Source organism: Rhamphochromis sp. 'chilingali' (assembly GCF_963969265.1).
Source record: "Rhamphochromis sp. 'chilingali' genome assembly, chromosome: 2".
Lineage (NCBI taxonomy): Eukaryota > Metazoa > Chordata > Actinopteri > Cichliformes > Cichlidae > Rhamphochromis > Rhamphochromis sp. 'chilingali'.
The window spans coordinates 44,217,761-44,239,259 of record NC_137930.1 but is presented as its reverse complement, the minus strand read 5'-3'; the positions used below and the strand labels follow the sequence as shown (position 1 = coordinate 44,239,259).

General features: G+C 39.6%; 1 protein-coding gene across 7 annotated transcripts in view; it reads left to right on the top strand.

Moving 5' to 3' along the window:
* Nucleotides 1-17,806, top strand: part of LOC308390315 (metabotropic glutamate receptor 8-like) — a 147,713-nt gene extending 129,907 nt beyond the window's left edge. For 3 of the 7 annotated variants that reach the window (XM_080872182.1, XM_080872184.1, XM_080872183.1), the window contains 4 exons: nucleotides 3,566-3,705; nucleotides 3,967-4,902; nucleotides 16,097-16,343; nucleotides 17,130-17,806. In XM_080872182.1, coding sequence (XP_080728308.1) covers nucleotides 3,566-3,705; nucleotides 3,967-4,902; nucleotides 16,097-16,343; nucleotides 17,130-17,179 — 1,373 coding nt within the window. In that variant the 3' untranslated portion in view covers nucleotides 17,180-17,806. Of the gene's footprint in view, nucleotides 1-3,565; nucleotides 3,706-3,966; nucleotides 4,903-16,096; nucleotides 16,344-17,129 lie in introns of those variants that run through there. The other 4 variants (XM_080872187.1, XM_080872186.1, XR_013970425.1 and 1 more) reach the window with 3 other exon arrangements.
* The last annotated feature ends 3,693 nt before the right edge of the window (nucleotides 17,807-21,499 follow it).

Sequence of the window (21,499 nt, the reverse complement as noted above, 5' to 3'; positions counted from 1 at the left end):
GCTGTTCCAAGACAATAAGCTCCAACAGCCACCTTTCCTCCTCCCCAGGGCCTGGCTGCATCTGCCTGGCTGCTGCATGGCCTGACTCTCTGAGCATTGGCGACGGGGTGATTCTTTGCCTCGATTCAGCACCCCTTGAACTGGCGCCGGTGATCTTCCAGGGTTGTGCCCCAGACAATCGAGAACACGTCTTCTCCATGGCTTGACGGTGATCGAGGAGGGGACCCAGAAAACTTGTAGATGTCATTTCAGGCAGGTTTACGTGGGTAATATCAGTTTAACTAAACCTGTTAAACATAAACCAGTCAGTTCACTGATGAAGCAAATTAACTGAATCGGTTAACTGTGAATTAATCTACAGCCTCTAAAAACATCAACTCAGCTTAGCTTTGCAGCATCTATTATGCACCACCAATTAATCCTGGCTCACCAGTATATGGCCCATGTGCGATTTGTGCCTCAATTAGCTTCTTTTTATTGCAGTATAGACACACACAAACACTCATGTCACACATGTTTGAGGCTTTCTAATGGCTAATGGCCAATTCAGCCATCTGCTCATTGTGCTTATTTTTAGAGGAGCGTCAGAAGGTTAATCGGAAAACTTGTCCTAATGTTAGTGCTCAGTGCAAAGTAGCCATCTGTATGAGGCCTTTGTACCAACGTTCTGTTTGAACACATTTAGCTAAGCAAAGTAGAGAAGTGGGTGAGGGAGAAAGAGGGAGAGGTCAGGGAGATTCCCTCAGATTTAGTTGGACATTGGATGCGTATTAAAAATCAATAAGACCATTCTGATGTTTTAAAGCAGTGTGATTGACCCTGTGGAGCAGCAATCAGATTGGAATTGTGAGGGATGAGGAGAGATGTTTTAAGTGAGTGAACTGATGAATATGTGACAAGTGCATCTCCTGCTGCGACTTCACAAAAAAAGTGCAAAGCAAGGCATAAGGAGGAAACAAATAATTCAGCTGTTTTAGTGGACTTTTAATCTCAACAACAGACATTGTTGAAACAGACGTCAGCTTCTCTTCCGTTTTATTAAGCTAAAATACAATTCTTTATACTCTACTTTGAACAAGACATCTTGAAAGATGTCTTGAGATCAAGACATCTGAAAGGAAAGCAGGAGGAAGCAGGAAAAAAAAAGGTTATGGTCATGCTTTACCACCTGAGCCATGGCCATCCCTGAAGTGGATGTGGCTCAGGATGTTGTGTGAAGGTAGCAGAACAAATGTGAAAGCTGCAGACGAGTACACATTAAAGTCAGAGCAAGGATGTAGAAATACGAGCAGAGTGAATATATAGGTTCAGACTCATTATCACGCAGATGAATGGACGACCTGGCAAGCTTCAGCTGTAGCGGTTCCATAAAATCCAGATACCTTGCTGCACTGTGCTTCCTGGCAGTGTACTAAAAAAGATGCGGTCCTGTTGGATCCAGGTTGAACAGGAGAATTAATAAAGTATGAATATTTATGGTCAAATTCTCCAGAGATTATTTTCTTAAAAATAAATCTTGTTACATGTGTCAATGCCCATCAACACTTTGGTGTTGATATGATGGACTGATTTTTATTGAATGTATAATAGAGCTGATGCATCAAAACTTTTTAACTTTCCACCGTAATAGCTAAGTGCTGAGATTTAAAACCTTAGTTAGTTGTCACGTGATAAATACTTACCAAAACTCATAGAAAACCAATCTGGACTCAACATTCTAGTATTGAAACTATCTTATTTTATGTGTAACCAATAGTACAAGTTGTTTTTGTTTGTTCACAGAATGTTTATTTGTAGTCTGTTTCTTATTGTGTTAAATGACAGAGATCACCAGTGAGTTATTGTGATTATCATGTTTTGAAGTGATGTGAAGTCAGGATGTTAATTCTGTATCAAAGCAGAGTCTGTGAAGTGAAGTGAAGGGAAGTGAAGTGAAGGGAAGTGGGGGAGGAGATAGGAGGTGGTGGAGGGGCGTTTGTACATCTTGAGGCAAGCTGTGCTGATTCATCTCCGTAGTGATGTGTTATGGACTACTTTTATTCATGCTGAAGAAAGAAATCAGGACAGCATCGAATCAAACTGCCACCCACTCACTTTATTATGAATGTGAATTCTTTTGTTGTTGATGTTCTGCAAATTAACTTCTATCTTCTGCTCTTCCTCTTTCCACATCTAAACTAATGTGCCTCGAGTCCCCAGTATTATTTACCCCACAGCAAGTAATCCAGCTCAACTATATACTAACACCACAATACAGTAAATATAGCGGCTGCAAGAAAAATAGAGTGAATCCATTTAGTGAATCCAAGACTCTGAATGCTCTTCCTTAATGTATAAGCATTGGGATCTAGCATTTGGGTTTACAAATAGTGCTTTAATATGCCAGTCAAAACTGTTTTTTTCTTTATACTTGTATATTCATATTACAAGCAACTATGAATGGCAACAACTCAGCTATGAAGTGCCCTACAAAATCACAGAATAGGGTCAGTGGATGCCAAGGTACAATCTCCAAAGTCAGTCACTATAAACCTCCAAACTTGACGTTGCCTTCAGATTAGCTCCAAAACAGTGCATACAGAGCTCGAGGTTTTCATGGCCCATCAGCTGCATCCAAACCTTACATGACCAAGCACAATGCAAAGTGGTGCAGTGTTGTAAAGCACAATGCCAATAGACTCTAAACCACTGGGGACTTACTCTTGGGAGTGACAAATCACGCTTCTTTGTCTAGTAATCCGGTGGACTATGTGCAATGTAAGTCTGATTTTGATGTTCCCCCGGAGAACATCATTTGTCTGAAGGACTGATGGCATTTGCAACAATGCATCAGTGATGCATTGTTGCAAGTATATTTAACTTTGTTAAATTAAAATTTATGCATGCTGTATGCATTTTGTTCTTTCCTACACCAGCCAAAATTCTGTCTTTGGTTATTAACATTTGAAATGATGAAGGCACTTGAAAAGTAACACAAAATTAGCTGCCTTTCCAGAAAAACAAAAAAGCTTTTCAGAAGCACTTAAGGTTTGCATAAAACTCTGTTTACTCTTTCCCTCCCAGGCTTCTAGACTTTTGATTGGCCAACATTTCTACACAGCTAGGATTTGGTGTGTTCTTGACAAACATTTGACTGCATTTTTGGCTTTTACGTGTGGGATTTGATTAAACAAAATTTTTTGACATAAAAATAGGGTACTAAGATTTTAGTTTAATTTTTGCTAATAATTAGTGGTATTTGAATTCCTGTTACAATGGATTACTTTGTGAGCATCAGCAAATCATCAATCAGGACATCTGGAGAACATTAAACTCCAAATTGCTTAAAACGTGAATATAAGTTATAAAATAAATATACAGTTAAAGATTTTAATTTTAAACTTGAGTATTTTCTGGCACTTTTTTATCAATACCCGTTTTTTAATTTAATCTGATATCTCTCTCTTTCCAAATTTACGTCTCTTTCCGCGTATTAGGATAACTCTTTATCTTGTGTTTCCCTTTTCCATCAATTTCTGAAAACAGAATGTTCTGCTCTTTTTTGTTGCTTTGTTGCTTTGTTCAGGAAGTGCAGGGACTCCAGTCATCTTTAATGAGAATGGGGATGCTCCCGGACGCTATGACATCTTCCAATATCAGATCAACAACAGGTCGGTGGCAGAGTACAAGGTCATCGGGCACTGGACCAATCAGTTGCATCTAAATGTAAGGGCCGCTAACTTGCAAGGGGTATAAAACATGAAAATAACAAATATGCTCCCCAGTCAAGCGCAAAGAAAAAGTTTATGTGTTTCTCAATTTGATTCTTCGCACTGCATCAAGAAGAATCAGTATCTTATTTGATTGTGTTCTGTTTAGCTCTATCTAAAAACTGTTGCTGTGTGCAGTTCTACAATATATTTGAACTTTGATTTAGACCCAACTATGATGGTACAGATTGCTTAGTTTCCTATTCCCTCTCCTTAGATGGAGGCCTTACAGTGGACAACTGGGGACTTGTCCCTTCCGGGTTCAGTATGCAGCCTGCCCTGCCTCACTGGTGAAAGGAAGAAAGTAGTAAAGGGTGTGCCGTGTTGCTGGCATTGTGAGCGCTGCGAGGGATACCACTTCCAGGCCAGTGAGTTCACCTGTGAGCTCTGTTCCTACGAGAAGAGACCCAACCAAAACCGTACTGGCTGCCAACCAATCCCCATCATCAAGCTAGAGTGGCACTCGCCCTGGGCAGTGGTGCCTGTCTTCATCTCTGTTCTAGGCATTATCGCTACAACCTTTATCATCGTAACCTTTTTTCGCTACAATGACACACCCATTGTGCGTGCCTCAGGTCGGGAAGTGAGCTATGTCCTGCTGACAGGTATTTTCCTATGTTATATCATCACCTTCCCCATGATTGCTGCTCCTGATATTGTCGTCTGCTCCTTCCGCCGCATTTTCCTGGGCCTTGGAATGTGTTTCAGTTATGCTGCACTGCTCACCAAGACTAACCGTATCCATCGCATCTTCGAACAGGGAAAGAAGGCAGTGACAGCACCACGCTTCATTTCGCCAGCCTCGCAGCTAGTTATCACTTTCTCACTCATCTCAGTTCAACTGTTGGGTGTCCTCCTGTGGTTTGCTGCTGACCCACCACATACCTTTGTGGACTACGGGGAGCAGCGCACACAGGATCCTGAGAATGCACGGGGTGTCCTGAAGTGTGACATTTCTGACCTATCACTTATCTGCTCCTTGGGATATAGCATTCTCTTGATGGTCACATGCACTGTTTATGCTATCAAGACCCGAAGTGTGCCAGAGACCTTCAATGAAGCCAAACCCATTGGATTTACAATGTACACCACCTGTATTATCTGGCTTGCCTTCATCCCTATCTTCTTTGGCACAGCACAGTCAGCAGAGAGGGTGGGTGCACATCAGCATAATTCACCTTCATATTTATGTAATATTTACCCATCTAACAGCGTCTCCAAATAGAAACTAGACAAATCAGCAATGTCTAAATATGCTCTCACACATGCTGTGTGTACACAAATGATAAATGACACAAGATCAGTTCATAGAAAATCATAATGTATCTTATATTGGGCTTAGATAAAACCTGTTAATTCATTCACTGCATGTAACAAGCTCTTTTTCCACCTGCCTTTATATCAACCAAAAAATTACAATGCCAGAATACCAGGTAAGTGTGACTTCTGTGTTCTGTGCCTGAGATGACCATAGTAAGGAGGATATCTCCTCGCCACCAGAAAAAAACTGTTTGAAACAGAGTGCTTAGAGCTTTTGCTGTTGATGTACAGGATCTGCTGGAATATCTACTGACATCATCATCTGTAATTATAGGCCATTCTACTATTAATCACCATTAATTAATCATTAATCATTTAATTATATTTGGATTGAAAAATGGGAAATATAGTGAGATATGCCAAGGTTCGACTAATAGTTCTTTGTTGGCGCAAGAATGCTATTTTATGTCTTTCAAGATAAATGTGTTATCTTTGCTATTTTCTTAGATTCAACAGGCTGTAACTAAAGATAGAATTCAAAAGTTTTCTGATTTTTCTGCTATGTGTAACTACAATTTTTCCTTTCATGCTTTAATGATTCATTGAAGCATGGGAAGACAGTGAGTTAACTGGCCTAAGAAAAAAGACATTCCTCTGAAAAGCACTAGATTTAAAATGAGTGAAAAAGGAGCCAATGTCCAAAGAAAAACTACACAGTGCTTTATACTGCTAAAAAAACAAACAAAAAACATAGAACACTTTCAAGATGTATAATATCTTAACAAGAAAGAATTCATGTTGGATATCTAATATGATATGAACTGGATAACTTTAAAATGAAAAGACCCACACTTTTTTGATGAAAATGAAAATCAACTTACAGGGGGCTGAATTCAAATATACCCCCAAAATCAAGGTGAAAAAATTATGTAACGGCCTAGTCCATTTCCAAACTTTTCTTCACAACTCAAACTCAGAATGGTACTCAGTAGTTTGTATGCCCCCCATGTGCTTGTATGTATGCCTGATAATCTTGGGGCATGCCCCTAATAAGACAGTAGATGGTAGCCTCGGAGATCTCCCCCCAGATCTAGACCAGGTCATCGTTGAGTTCCTGGACAGTCTCAAAAGAAACTTGATGAAATTCCTGATACTAACCAGTCCTCTGTAGTTGGTGGAGAGGAATGTGGCTTAGCCACCAACTAGATATCAATAAGATACTGTACACAAGAGAATAGAATAAAATAAAAAACTATATACAATCGAATAAAATAGAATAAAATAGAACACAAATGCTATATACAATTTAGTATAATACAAGGATGCCAGAAAAGAGTAATGCACTTAATGTTATTGCTATCCCAATGCAATTTCTCCAGGAACTGAAAATTCTAATTATTATTATTGTCATTCATGATTTTTCAAATTTACATCCATCCATCCTTCTTCCTCCACTTATCCTGGCCACCTGGCCTCCTTCTCCCTGGCCACCCCCTCCAGCTTGTCCGGGGGAACAGCAAGGTGTTCCCAGGCCAGCCGAGAGATATAATCTCTCCAGCATGTCGTGAGTCTGCCCCGGGGCCTCCTCCCGGTGAGACATGCCCAGAACACCTCCCTCAGGAGGCATCCTTGTCAGATACCCAAACCACCTCAACTGGCTCCTTTTGATGTGGAGGAGCAATGGCTCTACTCTGAGCCCGTCCTGGATGGCCATCCTTCTCACCCTATCTGTAAGGGAGAGGCCAGCCAGCACTTTTGGCCATGGCCTCAGATTTGGAGGTGCTGATTCTCATTCCCACCGCTTCAAACTCAGCTGCAAACCGATCCAGTGCGAGCTGGAGGCCATCACCCAATGAAGCCAACAGAACCAAATTATCTGCAAAAAGCAGAGATGAAATTCTGAAACCATCCAAGTGAAAGCCTTCCACCACTTGGCTATGCCTAGAAATTCTGTCCGTAAAAATTACGAACAGAATTGTGACAAAGGGCAGCATCCGTTAGGGCTCCGGCAGTACCCTGGCACCCTCAAGTATCCTTGAGAGGGTAAAGAGTTGGTCCAGTGTTCTGGGACCAGGATGAAAACCGTTTTGTTCTTCCTATATCTGAGGTTTGACTAACTGATAGACTCTCCTTACCAGCACTCTTGCATAGACTTTCCCAGGGAGGCTGACAAGCGTGATCCCCCTATAGCTGAAGCACACCGGTACCCCTTCTTACAGATAGGACACACCATCCTGATCTGCCAGTCCATAGGTACCGCCACAGATCTCTATACAACATTGTAGAGGCGTGTCAACTAAGACAGACCTACAGGCCTTCAGGAACCCAAAGAAAACCTCATCCACCCCCAGGGGTCCTGCCACCAAGGTTTTGGTTAACTTCCTCACTGACCTCACTCCTCATGATGGATGGGTTGTCCCCCTCATCCTCAGACTCTGCTTTCTCTAGAGAAGACATGTCAGTGGCATTAAGGAGTAGGGCTGCCCCGATTAGTCGACTTCTCATGATTACATCGACGATCAAAATCGTCGGCGACTAATTTAATAGTCGACGCGTCGTTTGAAGCTGTGTAAAATCCTGAAAGACGCAGGAATAAGTAGTAGGATTTAAGAGTGTAATAACAGACTGAAACAGAAGATGGCAGCACTGCATGTACAAGGATGCCACCTGCCCTTAAACCCAGAAGAGAAAGAAGCAGTCTCCAAGATCGTAGCTGTCCAAATTCAGGGGCTGCATCCTCCGGAGGCTGCATTTGTTGGGCGATTGCGTTACAGCGATGCGAAAGCTGTCCAAATTCGAAGACACTTCCAAATGCAGCCGACAAATGCGTCCTTCATTTCCCCAGATTTGAAGGTGTCACTACCTGATCCGTACGAAAGGAAATCAGGTCAGGTGTATCCTTCAAAGCCCAGCATATCTCAGAATTTATAGTGCAGCCCAGCCAATTCCAGTTTCAAACAATGGCGGCAGCTACTTAGTTTAAATATTATTCTTATTACCCTTTCTGAGTCACAAAATAAACTTATAAGATATTTTCAGGCAATAATGTAGCTGTGCAAACTTCAAATATCTGCTCAGTTTATCAAGACATCACATATTTGAAAAAGTGTTTCAACGTTTTCTGAGACGTCTGTTACCCACCAGCTCGATAGCGAGCCGGGGTTCAAGGCGCACTAGAGCCGGCGAGAACAGCAAACTCTCGGCACATCATTTTCAGACCCCCGCAGTCTTTCGCTACTCAGGTTAAACATGATATATAAGTCACTTGGATAACTTAAAAACTGTTATTGTTTGGCTTTTTTCAGTGTTTTATTTGTTCCTGAGTAAATTGGTTTGGCTGAGATTAAAGTTATAGTTTTCACACAGCTGAAAACTGATTAAACAGAAGTGTGAGATGGTCGAGAGCTTACTCCAATGTCTTGTTACATTTTAGATAGAAAGGAGCAGACGGCTGAGTTTATTAAACTCCACCGAGACAATCTGCAAATTTCATTAAAAGTTTAATAAACTTTCGTCTTGTCTTTATTTTTAGTTAGCACGTACCTTAAACACTTAAAGCTGTAAGCTAATGATAGTTATATAAGACCACATGCATGCTGGTGCAATAAGCTGTATGTTTCACGTCCAGTGGATACGTGATCTGATTAGTCAACTAATCGCAAAAATAATCAGTGACTAGTTGACTATAAAAATAATCGTTTGTGGCAGCCCTATTAAGGAGCTCCTTGAGGTATTCCTTTCACTGATTTTATTGGCTGCCTCCAAAGTCCCCCAGGCTAACCAAGCCCGATAAGACGCCTTCTTCCGCCTGATCACTCCCTTCACCTCTAGTGTACACCAGCTGGTTCAGGGTTTACCACCACGACAGGCACCAGCCACCTTTATCGACAACTCAGTGTAGCAGCCTCACCAATGGAGGTGTTGAACATGGTCCATTCAGACTCAGTGTCCCCAGTCTCATGTGGAGTTCCACAGGGCTCAATATTAGGTCCATTTACATTTTAATGAAAAGAAGACTGAAGTTCAAGTTCAAATTTTATTCGCCACATGCAGGTTGCCCTGCAGTGGAATGAACCCACCCCCCGACCTTACAGTAGAGAAGTGTTGGTGTTTAGACCTATTAGTTCCTGTGAGTTTCCCCATGTGAATTTTGAGCCCATGGGTTATGCATGTCATGTCCACAGTTGCAAATCTGGGCTTTATAACAGATGGTGAGTTTAAACTGGAGCAGTAGTGAAGTCTAGCTTCTTTCATTTAAGGCCTTCTTTCATTTCATGGCCAAGGTGAAATCTATCCTCTATAGGCAACATTGGAGACAGTAATACATGCCTTTATTTGTCATGTTTAGCTGTAGTAGGCAGGATGAAGGACACAAATGCAGGACTCTGCACAAACACTCCATAAAATAAGCTTGCAAAAAACAAACCTGAACTTGAAACTGAAAACTAATAACTAAACACTGGGAAACTAGAAAACTAGGAACCCAGGAAACTAGAGACTAGGGACGAAGATAATAGGGAAGCACACAGCACATGGGGTAATGATGTGACAATGGAAAGAGGAAAACAGGGCTTAATGAAACGAGGGAATGAGACACAGGAGAAGAGCAGAGAAGAGAGGGACACGAGACTGTCAAAGTAAAACAGGAACCAAGAGACATTCACAAAGATGCAGACTTGACACTGAGACATGGAGACAAGAGGGAAGGGTGACTAGACATGAAACATGGAACACGGGGAAGGCAAAGTAACAGAAACCAAACAGAAATAGAAAATAAGACTATAACACACAGAGAACAATAAGGAGAACCAAAACCATGAATAACACTAAAACAAAGAATATCAGTTAATCAAGAAACACAAAACACTGTGTCCCAGACCCAGTACTGTGACATTATTATGTCTCTGTGGGATTACTGTAGTGCGCTATATGAACCAAGAAAAAAAAGAATATTCCCATTTAATGTTATTTGTGATTTGCTGCCTCTTTGGAGCTAAAAGAGGCTACTCAAACACATGAGATATCAGTGGAAAGCCCAAGATGTCCTCTATTTAATACATCAGGACTTAGTAAGATAGCTCAAATAAGTCACAAGATATTGACCAAAAACAAATGTCCATACAGAGGACATAATAGAATAGGCTGGGCCTCAGGAGGTTATGCAGGAGTTAGACAGTTTTCCCTCTCACATCTCCAGTTGGTTCAAAATGCCACTTTTGACTGCAGTGTGTAGAGAAGTGAACCTTAAGCCTATTATGGCCACACTCCATTGGCTGCATGTGCACTTTAGTTCTTTTGTTTGTAAATCCTTAAATTATTTAAATCCTTAAATAGTTTGGGCCTGTGGTACCTCTCTGAGCTGCTTTACTCATACACATACACACATACATGTCCGAAGTCAAGTAATCTGACCAGCTGCTTATACATGCACAAAAAGCGGAAGTTTGGAGGGTATTTTCTTTTGTTGACCCCAGATTATAGAATATATTGTCTTTGCACATTAGACAATCACCTACATTGTCCATTTTGAAACTCATCTTAAAACTCTCTGGCTTTTCAGCCCATCATGAGACATTGATCTTACTTGTTTTGATTTTGTTTTGTTGTTTTATAGTTGCTTGTTTTTGTTTTTATTATAGTTTTTTAATTGGTGTTATTTTTACTTTTTGCTAAAGTGCTTTGTTTTTTTTTTGCCTGTCCTGTCTGGCACTGTAAAAATCAGAATTATTGTCTGAAGGCCAAAGAAAATGCCCAAAGTGCTTTAAAAATGAAGTTGTATGGCATGTATGGTATAGTACATTACAATGCTGCCCAGGTAGCTGGAGCCAGACTGTCCGTACGTGACCGGCCTTCAGCTTCAAAGCAATGTGCGACAAGCAAATTACTTCCAGTTTGGAAATAGCTTAAGAATGTATCTGTAGTTTGCCATGGAGTGGCAGATCGTGTGAACTAGCATAATTTCACAGATACTCCAAAATCCAAAGTAATAGCAGTGGTGAATGGACTGGTTCTTATATAGAATTTTTCTACTCTACAATACAAAATCTTTAATTTATTTTATCAACTTTTCTTCTGACGATGCTGTCTGTTTTGAGAGCTCAGTGTATCTGCGTTCGACTACTCCACCTAGGCTGCACTGTCGAGTGCAGATCCACTGAGCGCAGCGCAAGCTAGTGAGACAGAAGCTAAGCTCGTTGCAACATGGCAGCCGCCTCAACGCTACCCGAAATTGAACCTCCCCCACCCTCATTCAGATCTGGCGTTTGGAACTATTTTGGTTTTCATGTGAAGCATGACCCTGATGGACTAAAGTAAAAAAGTATGTCGGATGTGCCACGCAATGCTCAATTACATTGGTGGGAACTAGTGCGTTAGCGCAGTTAGCTCGTTAACGTGTTGACGCTGTCCAGCCCCACGCACGGGGCGATCCGCGGTAACTCGTTAACGGAGATTTGTCGCGTTATGGCGTTAACGTCATTTTAATGAGATTAACGCTGACAGCACTAGTGGGAACACAATGAATATGACTGCACATTTACACCGACATCACCCTAGTGCAAAGACAAGTGGAAGCAGACAAAAACAACAAGCACGCATGCTACAAACTTTACCCGAGTCATTTAGACAGCCGTTAGCACATGATTCTCCTTATGGGGACCTGATATGTTTAATATGCTGCTGAGAATATAGCCCAGAAGAAGCGTATAGTATAGCTTTTATTTTGGAAAGAGCCATTTCTCTGTAATAAACTCTCTTTTCCAAAGATGAGTGATTTCTCGATCAGACAGATTTTTTTTTTAATCATTTTGTTGTTTCAGCAACATTAAATATAAAAACTGTACTTTTGAGTTAAAATATATATTTATAATTTTAATAAATGACAAATTAAAAAGGCATGAACATTTTTTTTATCGAAAAAATATCGAACCGTGACACCAAAATATCGAACCGAACCGTGAATTTTGTGTACTGTTGCACCCCTACTTTTTACCCTTCAACACCTCAAGTTCAGTTTGATTTGAAGAATTCAGGGAGCATTTGATCCTGAAAATTGGCTATTTCTGTTAGGCTTAATAACAGGATAACCTATATCCTTTTTGCACAAATCTGAAGTTTGGTAGACTAAGACTATATTTGAGAGTATAATTGTAATGCCATTTCATGTTAAAATGTTCCTTTAAAAACCAGTGTGTAACTATGAGTACGCTGCTGGCTTACCTTTCTTCTCTATGTTTTCTAACACTTATTATTAGACTACTGTGACCTTCAAACACTGGTTTTATAGTAACAGATTATATCTAAGAGGCCACATAAATTACTTAAGAACTTGTTTTTCCCTATATTTTAATTGTGTCGTGCATTTTCATAACGATTCCTTAATGCATCACTGGAATCACTGCCACCTACTTGTTTTGGGCTTTTACAGTTTTTTACAGACGCTAGGACACATTTCTCAATACTTAGGTCACTTTTGCAAAACTCTTCACACAATTCTCCTAACTGACCATCAGCTTGGCAAAGCAGTTCATTCCACATTCAAAATGCACTACAACTACCAAAACACTTCATTCAGGTCTCAAATAAAAACATTCCTCCAGAACACTAGCAAAGGTTGACAGCCGACAAACACACTTTGTCACCCACAAAACAATGACCTAAAAAACACTAACAACATGTAGCATTACACAGTGTTTTCTTGTGTAAAACAAGGACACATCTCTGTTTATAATTTCAATATATGTTACTGGAATGAATCAGACATCCTGTATTTATGTTTATGTATTTTTATTTTTTTGCACTAAGTAATCCCAAAATACAAGAATTTGTATACACACCATCCACTGATACACATACAATAGTAATGCTAATCTACTCGGTCTTCTCTATTTGGCCACAGGTTCTCATCCACATCACATCTTATGTCATCTAGGGCAATACACCTAGGAAATAATCTTCTGGCATGCCAGAATTGAAGGAGTTGAAAAATTGAAGGAGTAACAACTGTGTAGATGTTCATCTACAATGAGAATCAGCTGTGGCTGGTTAAACTGCATTTTTAGATTTAAAATATGTTTCAATAAAATATTGCCGTTGGATTTTGCTGTCTTTTCAAGTTTTGCATTGTGTTATTGTTTTGACCATGAGTTTAACAGTTTTGAAAACAGTATGTAAGCACATGCAAAATGTCCTGTCCGTACAAAGGTTTTTGGCAGTTGTTGTGTCTGAGTGAGAAGATGATTCATGTAATTTGAGAGATGTAGTCATTGAATGCATTTTGTGCCAAAACAATGATAACTGGTCCTCAGTTTAGCCCACATAGACTTCTGTTGTGCTCACTGTGTGAGGAGTTTTGCAAACGTGACCTAAGTATTGAGAAATGTGTCCTAGCGTCTGTAAAAAACTGTAAATACGGAACTCACCATCTGTCGCCAATGTTCCTTCCTCCCCTTTACTTCCTCTCTTTCCTGGTGGCTGAGCAGAGCACCACTGAGGAATTCAGCTGTCAGTTTGACAATCGGTTAAAAGGGCCATTAACCCGGCTGTGCTTCCTTGAGGTGGTTGTCATAGTAATGAAGTTGGTGTCAAAACAGTCAGTAACAGCAGGTGGCGTTCTGTTTTGGGAGCATAAGCGAAGGTGTGCTGTGACAGATGTTGTAAGGCAGGTATGAGCTTTTTGGTGCCTGGTTGAGCTCCCCACACGTACGTGTGTGTGTGTGTGTGTGTGTGTGTGTGTGTGTGTGTGTGTGTGTGTGTGTGTGTGTGTGTGTGTGTGTGTGTGTGTGTGTGTGTGCGCTTGAGTCAGGTTGAAAACTGTTCTCTCTCTCTTTCACTCTGTTAACTGAGTCAACAATTTCCTTGCTGCATCAGACAGTTGGTTTTCATCCCAACACAGACTGCAGCACATCTGTCAGCTGACGGAGAAGACAAACACTTTAATACTTCCTGTTTCAATTGAGACCACAAAGATGCTTTCCATTTAAATCCAAGAATCTGCTCAATGCTGCAATGTTTCATTTTGGTTCAGTTAAAGCAGTTGGAGAAAATTTGCTGCAGTGATGTCCACCTGATCTGTGACTTCATTGTTTAACTTGCACTGGTTTTCCTGCTCAGCTATCCCTATTTTATTCATGCAGCAGCTCATGTCTCTGCTGCATAAAATCCACCTGAATGTACAGGAGTTACTGTTTTTCTCAATAGCTAACTCAAAATCAGTACTCTCTGGTGCAAAATAATTCATTATTTGGTTTTTGTACATTTTTCCAATAAAGCCAAATAGTTTTTTGTTTCTTTCACCCCTTCTGGCCAAAGTTTTAGAAGGACAAATCTTGTTTAAGTTAGTATTGTGTATGTTTAACTTTGCATGCTACTTACGTCACTCATAGTTTTCATTTTCAGCTCCATGTTTTTATTGTCGCTAGTAGAGAAGCTTCTTAGCAGTTCAAAATAATTTTAATTTATCTTATGTATTTCAACCAGTTTATCCACTGTCAGGTTGTTTGCTGTTGGGTGAAACTGGTTGCAAAAAACGTACTATTGACTTGGTCATTGTCATTTGTTTGCAAGGAAATGACAGCATGTCTGCAACTACTCAACAACTAATTATTAAGCAGCTGTGAAACTGAAGAGTTCCCATTCAAAGTAAAATTTATGCCTTACCACTTCAACAAATAAGGCTTTTAGTTTGAAGCTGAACAGCCTCTGGTTTCTTCCAGTTGGTGGTTAGTTAGCAGAAAAGTTGACTGCTTCAGTGCAGCTAATGCTAGAATACAGGTAAATGCAACAACCTAACGAGCAACCAAGTAAACACAAAGAGTACCCTCGTTCCAACTGATTTCACAGAGCAATAGCCAGCACCCTCTAACATCTTCACCTCGTTTTTCAACTAGCCAAGGATTGCACATTTTTCTCTGGCAGCAATCTCTAGGCCTGTGTGACTGAGGTCTTATATTAAAGATATCACCTTTCACTGACATCATACAGTTCAGCAAGTAGAAAAACTGTTTACACCACTGTGAAGCAGGAGTTTCTAGATCATCACCATTCAGCAATACTTCTACATACACTGACATCATCATTGGACGCTTTGGTTATTTTTTGCATGTGAGCATGAAACATACATTATGTGAAAAAGAACATTTTAGTACTGTCGAGAGAAGTGGGGCAGAGAGAGATTGAAGTCCCCCTGACTTTCCCCTGTCATCACATCTGAGAGGTGGCAAAAGGTTTCAACATCCAGCCTTATCTTTTAAAAATGATCAGAGTGCTAAAATATTATTATTCTCAATCAAAGATAAATCAAAATGTAGAAAAGATAACAAATATTGTTTAGTACTGATCAGAATAGAATCAGGTATGTTAAAATTAAGTACATTTAAGTTTAACCCATATAGTAAATAAAAAAATGTGGTTTATGAAATTACACTCATAGCAGGCTGCACTGTGAGGCTCTACAGAAAAGGCCTGCAGAAAACTATCTATTATAACAGCCAGAATAATTAGCTCTTCTAAAAAAATTCTTCCTAGGGTCTCTTTTATTCTTCGGATGGACCTTGAGGGCATGGTAGCGCACTTAACACTTTTTCCTCCTATCCTGACTCTACAGCCAAAACTGTGAGGATCAGAAGAATTTGATTTGTCACTGAACAGAGTGAGACAGGGGACATTAATGACAGTTACTACAGTAATCATAATACTTACTCATAATGCATAATACAAACACTTTAATTTAGTGTTGAATTAGATTAATGCGAGCCTTCTTGGCTTCTCATTGGTTTGTGCAGTACAGCCAATAAATGACAAAATATCAAATCACATTCTTTCTGTATTTAACACATTACATTAATCTCTGAATTGGGAATGATTGTGAGCTGGATGAGCTACTAGATCACTGAAATTAAACGTCCATTCTTAATATAAACTTTGTTTAAATGTAATCCTTGGAATTATTATAGGTCACTAAAAGCACCAACTGTTTCATAGTTTCTTTGCACCGCAGTTGAGCATTATTAGGAGGTTGATGTCTTGGTCATTGTACTGCCTCTTTGAGTCTCATTCTCAGCCAGTTCTTCCTCCTGTTTTATCCACAGATGTACATCCAGACGGCGACACTGACGGTGTCTCTGAGCCTCAGTGCTTCTGTCTCTCTGGGCATGCTCTATATGCCAAAGGTGTACATCATCATCTTCCACCCCGAGCGGAACGTCCCCAAACGTAAATGCAGCTTCAAGGCCATCGTCACCGCTGCCACTATGACCAGCAAGCTGTCACACCTGGCAGCTGAGCGGCCCAACGGCGAAGTGAAGACTGAGCTTTGTGAGGGTATGGAAGCTAGTGGTAAGTGTGACCAGGAGATGTTTGATAGCTGGCATTAAAAGACCAGGAGGAGACAGGGAACAAGATGATCTAGTTAAACATTATCCTTTAAATTATGGTAAAAGTATTATTGTTAGAATCAGTTAGAACGGACAGATGTGCAAGAAAATATATATTTTGTTGATGAGGTGATGTCAGAGGCAGAACGAGTTTCTTTCTTCTTTTCAGTAATAAGCATTTAACATGAAGTGGCTGGAGTTTATTTAGACGTCACCTGAGACTGGATTTGAAGCCAAAACTGCTTATAGCTCAGAGTTACACTTCAAAGCTACTTCTTAGTCCATCAGCAGAAAATCATGAGACGTCAGATTGTTTACTCATTCGAGATGTGCTGACTGAATTGCTCTTCTTTCTTTAACAAGCAGGAGCTTCCACATCACTTTTAATTTCTCTACCTTCTGATGTTCTTATCCTGTAAGAACATCAGAAGGCTGATGTTCTTACAGGATAAAAGAGGTCTTCTTTTATGCTGCAGAAGTAATAAACATTCAATTTTCCAAGAGAAATAAGAATTAAGGTGGTATACAGAATATAATAATCAGTCATTTTTTGGTCTCAGTAGAATCCAAGAATTATGTTAGAATTATTCAAATCATAATCTTACCATATAGGTATATACAGCGGAACTGTGGCTAAAGAAGATTGATGAAACCATAAGAGACAAAAAAAATACCAATAGAGAAGAGTTGTCTGTTGCTGTTCTAATATCTCAACTCATAAACCTGCTGTTTTCTATCCTCTTATTAGTGCCACCTCCAAAAACGACCTATGTGAGCTACACCAACCATGCGATGTGAAGATATAACAACTTTGGCACAAAGACCTTTTGGGACATTTAATATGCACATTTTTGTCAGATTTTGAGGAAAGGACACCACCACAGGCTATGACAGAAACGAGGTACTCTGAACAATTTCAAGATCAGAGGGAGTCTGTGGAGTTTTTTTGTTTGTTTGTTTTTTTCTGTTTACAGACAGCAGGGAACAGACTTCAGCGGAGCAAAAAGCCTAAAAATAAAGTAAAATCCATCTGAAAAATATTAAGGAAACAAGAAGATGGTAACTGGAGACTCAAGCAAAATTTTTGTTTAAATACATTTTTTAAAAATCTTCTGAAAGAAATTGTGGGGACTAACTGTATTTGTTGCTATTCTAATTGTATGTTGACAACAAAAACAACTTAATAGTGGTTGTGAAAATTCTGATTTTGTCTGATGTTGTGTGTCCATTGACGTGCATTTTGAGATGATACTGTCACTGTTTTTGACTAACTGGTTGGCAGGTTTTGGTTGTGATATGATTAAATGCCATGGTTTAACTAACGCATGCACTTTTTATACAAAGGCTCTATTTATAATAAAAAAATGTTTCTCAAGTCGTAGCCATTCTTTGTTCTATTTGAAGGGGGAAGTCTGAAAAAGAATAAATGGACAAAATTAAAACTTTTCTTTTCATAATGACTGTGGCAACGTTTTGATTTCCCATTTATTTCAAACTGGCATTGTCATCTCAATGACAAAAAGTTTATGTTATGGAAACACTGCTGATCCCTAAGTGCAAGGCTTCAGGAGTGCATTTTCTTAATGTTCTTGATAGAGGGTGGGTTGATTTCTTATGTCAACATGCAACCTGGTGTTAGGGAAATGCTATTGAATAAAATAAGTGTATATTAAGGTGGTCGTAGATTCAAAAGTGAATCCAATTAATGTCCTAAACATCTCTTTCTAAAGACCAATAGGGCCAATTTGTTAGCAAAAGAAAGAGTCTTTAAAGTGGACATGCAAGGTTAATTTGAAACATGGAACCCTACTCTACAGTCTTCTTCATTTACATTTGAGCTTCAATTCTCCTCCCTTTTAATATGAAGTAATCCACTCAGTAAGAAGTAGTGATATAAGAAATTCTTAACCAAAGCATGTGAATAAGGTCTCCAAAAAGTATGGCATCTCTTCTCTGGAGGCTTCTTTTCGGTCTGTCACACACACGTCAACCTATTTTCCCTAAAGACCTGCTGATGGATGTTAGGATTCCTAACATGGTTCAGTAAGAAATTTTGTTATGTTTGTGTTGTGACATATATGGTAATCTGAATGTATAAAGTGTTTGTATGTGCTTGGGAAAAATACTTTTATTGCATAAAATAGTGCTCACCATATCTTATGGACATCTGCTCTGCCAGCTGATTGTGCCACTGAGTCTGTTGACCTGACCCAACAAGGAAAAATCAACACTCTCAACTTAAACAGACTCTTCTCAACACAAACCTCATTTATAAAGTGCTCTAAAAACCTGGGCATTACAGCAAACAGGTGGATTCTCTTTTTTCAGTGTGGCTAGCCAGTAAAAGTTTTTATTTACGAAATTACATACAATCACACCTCTCCAGGTCTCACTGCCCCATTGCCCACCTGACCATTAAAGCCAGGGACTCCAAGAAGGCTGGATACAGTGTAAACCACGGTCACAACCTGTTTGCGGCCCAAAGGAGCAAGTGAACAACCCTGTTGATGAAAACTTTAACGTGCAGGCAGCAAGCCTCCTGCAAGTAGTGGGCCTACATGCGCTGATTATTTGTCAAAATTGTTACAGATATTTTTCTGTTGTTTATAACAGATAAAAAAAATTCCACCAGTTAGCAAGCTCAATTGCTAAGGTTTAGCGTAATCTTTCATACTGGAAATGCTGCATCTCGTTAGTTAAATTTATATTTATTTCCAGCAATGCAGTGCTCTATTAATAGTAGTAATAGTATAGTGGATATTCTGTCAGGGTTAAAAAAAACTGCATTGATTTACCTTTTCTGACATTAAAGTTGGGTTCATATTTATACCATACTGATACTGGGGCCTCTCACAGAAGCCTTGTTGTTGTTTCAGTGTTGTGCTCCCAAAGATAAAAAGAGTTGTGCTTCCACAAGACATTAGAAAAAAGTTGACTAATCTCAGTTTAATCAATTTATGCTGTCTTCTAGTAACAAAGACCAGCTGGTAGTCCTCAGTATTTACACGGAGAACGTATGAAATCATTCATTCTAGTGAACATGAGTTAAGTAAAGTTGCTCATGCAGATCACTGAAATGGTTCCTGTCTGCAACACCTGCTGGGCATTTGTCCAGAGACTCACTAGAAGAAGGTCATGTAAAGGAGAGTCCTCCATTAGCAAGAGAGAATAACTTTCATGTGATATACAATAGAGGAAATGTGAGAAATCAGCCAACACCACAAGATCCACAAAAGATTTAAAAAACTACTATATTATATTTCTACACTGGATTTGACCTTCAACATCTTAACAACCTGGCAGGAAATTCAGCACAGTGTGCATCTCAATACAAAAAAGACAGTCAGTGGGATCAATACATTCTGTGGAATCAGAGAGGGGGGAATCAATACAAGCTGCTGGAGAGAACTCCTCGTGCATGTAATGAATATTTCTGCATGTACTGGCAGGAAAAAGGAACAAGTAGACTACTTTCCCCGGACGTCTCTCATTTCTTGTATTTGCAGCCAACTGAAAGAACAGAACTACAATGAATATAATACTGAAGATGAAACAGCTCAGCTAAATTTCTATACAGGTTCTGTTTTAATATTTCCTGTTTGACCAGGTTCGGCTGCTCACACGTACTTTAGAGATTGTATTTCCTGCTTTGAGATATTCATATTCAGTTCATTTAACAAAGAACTACAGTTTGTCTTTAACCTACCACATACTTAACATAACAAGATGCAGTAATGGTTAAGTTGCAGCTGGTTTGGAACCGGTAACTGCAACTTACTGCTCTCACCATCTTTTCTATTTGGAACTATTTGAGGTGGCTGTAGCTCAGGAGGGTTAGCAGGCCATCTACTAACCGAAGGGTTGGTGGTGAGTGCTCAGGCAGTGTGAGGAAGGTTACTTTTAAAATGTATTCCACTACAGATTACAGAATACATTCCCCAAAATTTAGTTGTAACGTATTCCGTTAAGTTACTCAATGTGAGTAACGTATTCTGAATGCTTTGGATTACTTAATATATTGTCATGCTTTTTACAACAATATCAATGTACTGTTGCCCTGTGATTTATTCCTATTACTGAAGGCTACTGGCCACCGAGCTAACATTGTTAGCTGGTGTTCGCTGAGGTTAGCTCATAGACCGCTTTCAGAACTGCACATGATTATTTGCAGCTAGCGGGTTGTTAATGCTATCCATCATGTCTAACAGTCTGCAGTCTATGAACTAACCTCAGGTAGAATAGAAGAGGATTATATAAGAATCATTGCACTACATTTGCCATTGCACTAGGTCATTCCAAATATAATCTGAGGCAAACTCTAGCTTGCCTCAGGCAAACTATCCACTCTGGGGTCAATTGTAATTTCAAGCTACATTATGCCAGTGGACTGTTAATAATTAAGTGCCAAACAAATCTAGGGTTACCAACACCTGTGAGTGTCTTTTTCATGTCAACAATATTATACAATATTCACAATATTCATTCACTGTCTTTAGGGTTCGCTAGCTTAGCTTAATTCATAGCCAACTCGCTAGCAGCATGGCCTCTTCACCTGTCCCTTCTGTTATCTTCCTGCTCAGTGTCTAAGATGTTTAGTTACTTCTTGGCTTCCTTTAGTAATAATGGTGCTTGTAATACATATAGCCTGTGAGGCTAGTAGTAGTCATTTTATTTTGAGCTTGCAATCAGACATCGTCGTCTTAAAGCTGTATTGCAGAGAATAAAACACCTACCATCAACCTATTCATTTGTTGACTCTTTGAACACTCTCTAACATAGGCTATTGTTTACAAAGATAAACAGTCCATTGTAAGAGTGTGAGGTGGGGACATAAGTTTTAGAAAACTCTCCATTGGCAGGCAGTGCAGGAAACTTTACACACAGTGAGAGGGAGAGCAAAGCAATATCAATAGGCAGCAGCTTTTGTGGGAATTTTATATCAACAGTCAAATAAAAAGAAAAAGAAGAAAAGCAAAAAGCAAAAGGGCTACACAAACAAAAACCACATTGAGTCTCACTGCTGTGAGCTAAGACCAGGAAATTGAAGCTACAGTTTCCACAGGGTCACAAAAATTGGACAATAGAAGACTGGAAATAAAACATTGCCTGGTCTGTTGA